This window comes from Olea europaea, unplaced genomic scaffold, assembly GCF_002742605.1.
Source record: "Olea europaea var. sylvestris unplaced genomic scaffold, O_europaea_v1 scaffold1679, whole genome shotgun sequence".
Classification (NCBI taxonomy): Eukaryota; Viridiplantae; Streptophyta; class Magnoliopsida; order Lamiales; family Oleaceae; genus Olea; species Olea europaea.
In genome coordinates this window covers 142,365-145,032 of record NW_019234465.1, presented here as the reverse complement: position 1 = coordinate 145,032, position 2,668 = coordinate 142,365, and the positions used below count along the sequence as shown (strand labels likewise).

The following is a 2,668-nucleotide window of genomic DNA, read 5'->3' as shown; positions in this document are numbered from 1 at the left end:
GAAAATAGGTTTCGATCAAAAACTACAATTGATAAAAGCATTGAATTGTTGATTTATACTGAAAGAGAACATTGGAGACATGTATAAACAAGGATACTCGCTATTGTTAAAAAACTTGCGAAAAACACATTGCCATTTCGAGGAGATGATGAGAGGCTACATGTTGAGAACAATGGCCTATTTTTACAAATGGTCGAAATGGTTAGTGAATTTGATCCAGTAATGCAAGAGCACCTTCGGCGGGCTAAAGTAAGAGAGATTCAATATACGTATCTTGGCAAAAAAATTCAAAATGAGTTGATACAGTTGTTGGCTAATCAGGTGAGAAGTTCAATTGTCAAGAAAGTTAAAGATGTAAAATATTTCGCAATTATACTTGATTGTACTCCAGATGCAAGTCAGGAGAAGCAAATGTCTTTAATTGTACGATTTGTAGATAATTTGGCAAACTTACCTACAGTTCAAGAACATTGGCTAGAATTTTTGAAGGTAGATGACACAACAGGACTTGGACTTGCTACCAAGCTTCAAAAGGCTTTGATAAAAATTAATCTCGATATTGATGACATTAGAAGGCAACGGTATGACAACGGATCTAACATGTGCGGGAAGCACAAAGGTGTGCAAAGAAGAGTCCATAAAATGAATCCCTGAGCTTTCTATACTCCATGTGGCGCTTATAGTCTAAATCTAGCATTATGTGATATGGTGAGCTGTTGTTCCAAAGTTGTCCTTCTTCTGAGTGATACAATGCATCTACACATTGTTTTCCTCTTCTACCAAGCGACAGAAAATTTTCAAAGATAATGTACAAGGGTTGATAGTGAAGCAATTGTCACAAACATGTTGGAAAAGTCATGTTGAAAGTGTGAAGCCTATAATGGAGCAAACTGCACAGATGCATTACTTGATTTGGCAGAAAGTAATGAAGATCCTAAAGTGAAGAGTGAAGCCGAGTCATTAGCAACACATGAACTTCAAAATTTTGAGTTTTTGTTTGGCATTATAATCTGGTACAGATTGTTGCATGCTGTTAATATTGTGAGTAAATTTCTTCAAACCGAATCCATGGATATTGATCATGCTATCGACCTCTTGCAAGGACTTGTTTCATTTCTTGAAGAATATAGAGAAATTAGATTTTCTATTTGCCAAAGATGAAGCGACAAAAAAGGCAAGCGAAATGAGAATTGAAACTGTATTTACAGAAAAATGCATAATTCGAAGAAAAAAATAATTTAATGAAAGCGATAGTGATGAGGTAAAGCAATCAGCAGAAGAATCTTTTAGAGTTGAGAACTTTATTTTTATAATTGATCAAGCTCTATCTTCTCTGGGGACCCGATTTGAACAATCCAAACAATATGATGACACATTTGGATTTTTGTTTAGTTTGAAGAGGTTAAGGGGTGCAACTTTTTCAAGTTTGTTGAACTCTTGTTTGAATTTTGAGAAATATCTTCAACATAATGGACGTTCAGACATCAGTGGGGATGATTTATATTCGGAGTTACAAGCCTTGAGGTGTTATAAACCAAGTGAAGCAACAAGAGCAATTGAAGTGCTACAATATTTGAAGACATTGGATGTTTGTTTTCCAAATACTTATATTGCTTACCAAATTTTGTTAACCATACCGGTTACAGTTGCATCGGCGGAAAGAAGTTTCTCGAAATTAAAGTTAATCAAGACCTATCTCCGATCAACTATGTCGCAAGAAAAATTAAACGGGTTGGCTATGTTATCAATAGAAAAAAAACGGTTAAGCAGCTAAGTTATTCAGATTTGATTGATATTTTTGCCTCTAAAATAGTAAGACGGATAGTATTTAACTAATTGTTTGAAATTTTTGGTTTGATGGTTTATAATATAAATCGTTTCTATGATATATTTCGGTGTTGTTTTAATGTTAGTTTTTTAAGTTAACAAAGAGTCGCATAATACATCTTTGAATTTTGTCGCTGGGGGCCCGCTTTTCATCATTCGCCTCAAGGCCCATCAGACATAGGACCGGCTCTGCTGACATATAAACAATGAACAAAAGCAAAAAAGAATTGTTCAAGATTTCTCGTATAACACCTCCCACCATTGATGGATCTTCAGAATTTCTCTGCATCCACTGTTGCGTAATGCGTATATACCCTCTTTATGTCGCTTCAAGATGTAGAAGGATATTCAGAATGGTAATTGGGTCAAACAGCCTATATTATAATACACTTTGGGATTTTAGCCTTTGATCAGAATAATGTTTTTAAAATAAATATATTAAAGGGGGATTTATAAACTACTTAAAACACCCTTATTTAACATCACTAGAAAACTTAATTTCCCATTTTCTTTTCTCAAATCAATTGAATTCCAGAATCCTAAATCCATCATCTTTGTTCTCTCTTCACAATCCCCAACCCCCCTAATTTTTCTTCTTGTCTTCTTCATCTCCAGATCCTTCTATCATTTAAAATCGATTTCCTTCGTCTTCTTGAGTGAAATGAAGAATGTATGAAGGTTTCATCAATTTTTCCAAGATCGAAACTCGTAAAAAAAAAAGTACCCATACGTGAATAACCACTTCTAAGAACCAATTACACAGTGGGCTATTCTCAAGTATGAATGATTCCTCAATTTTTCATTTTTAATACGATTTTATGCCCAAAAAAAAATTAGAGAA

At 34.2% G+C, this 2,668-nt stretch overlaps 1 protein-coding gene across 1 annotated transcript in view; it reads left to right on the top strand.

Annotated features, from left to right (window-relative positions):
* The first annotated feature begins 198 nt into the window (after nucleotides 1-198).
* Nucleotides 199-2,668, top strand: part of LOC111377560 — a 7,939-nt gene continuing 5,469 nt past the window's right edge. Inside the window, exons 1-3 of the mRNA XM_023000688.1 lie at nucleotides 199-619; nucleotides 899-1,041; nucleotides 1,454-1,524. Coding sequence (XP_022856456.1) covers nucleotides 199-619; nucleotides 899-1,041; nucleotides 1,454-1,524 — 635 coding nt within the window. The remainder of the gene's footprint in view (nucleotides 620-898; nucleotides 1,042-1,453; nucleotides 1,525-2,668) is intronic.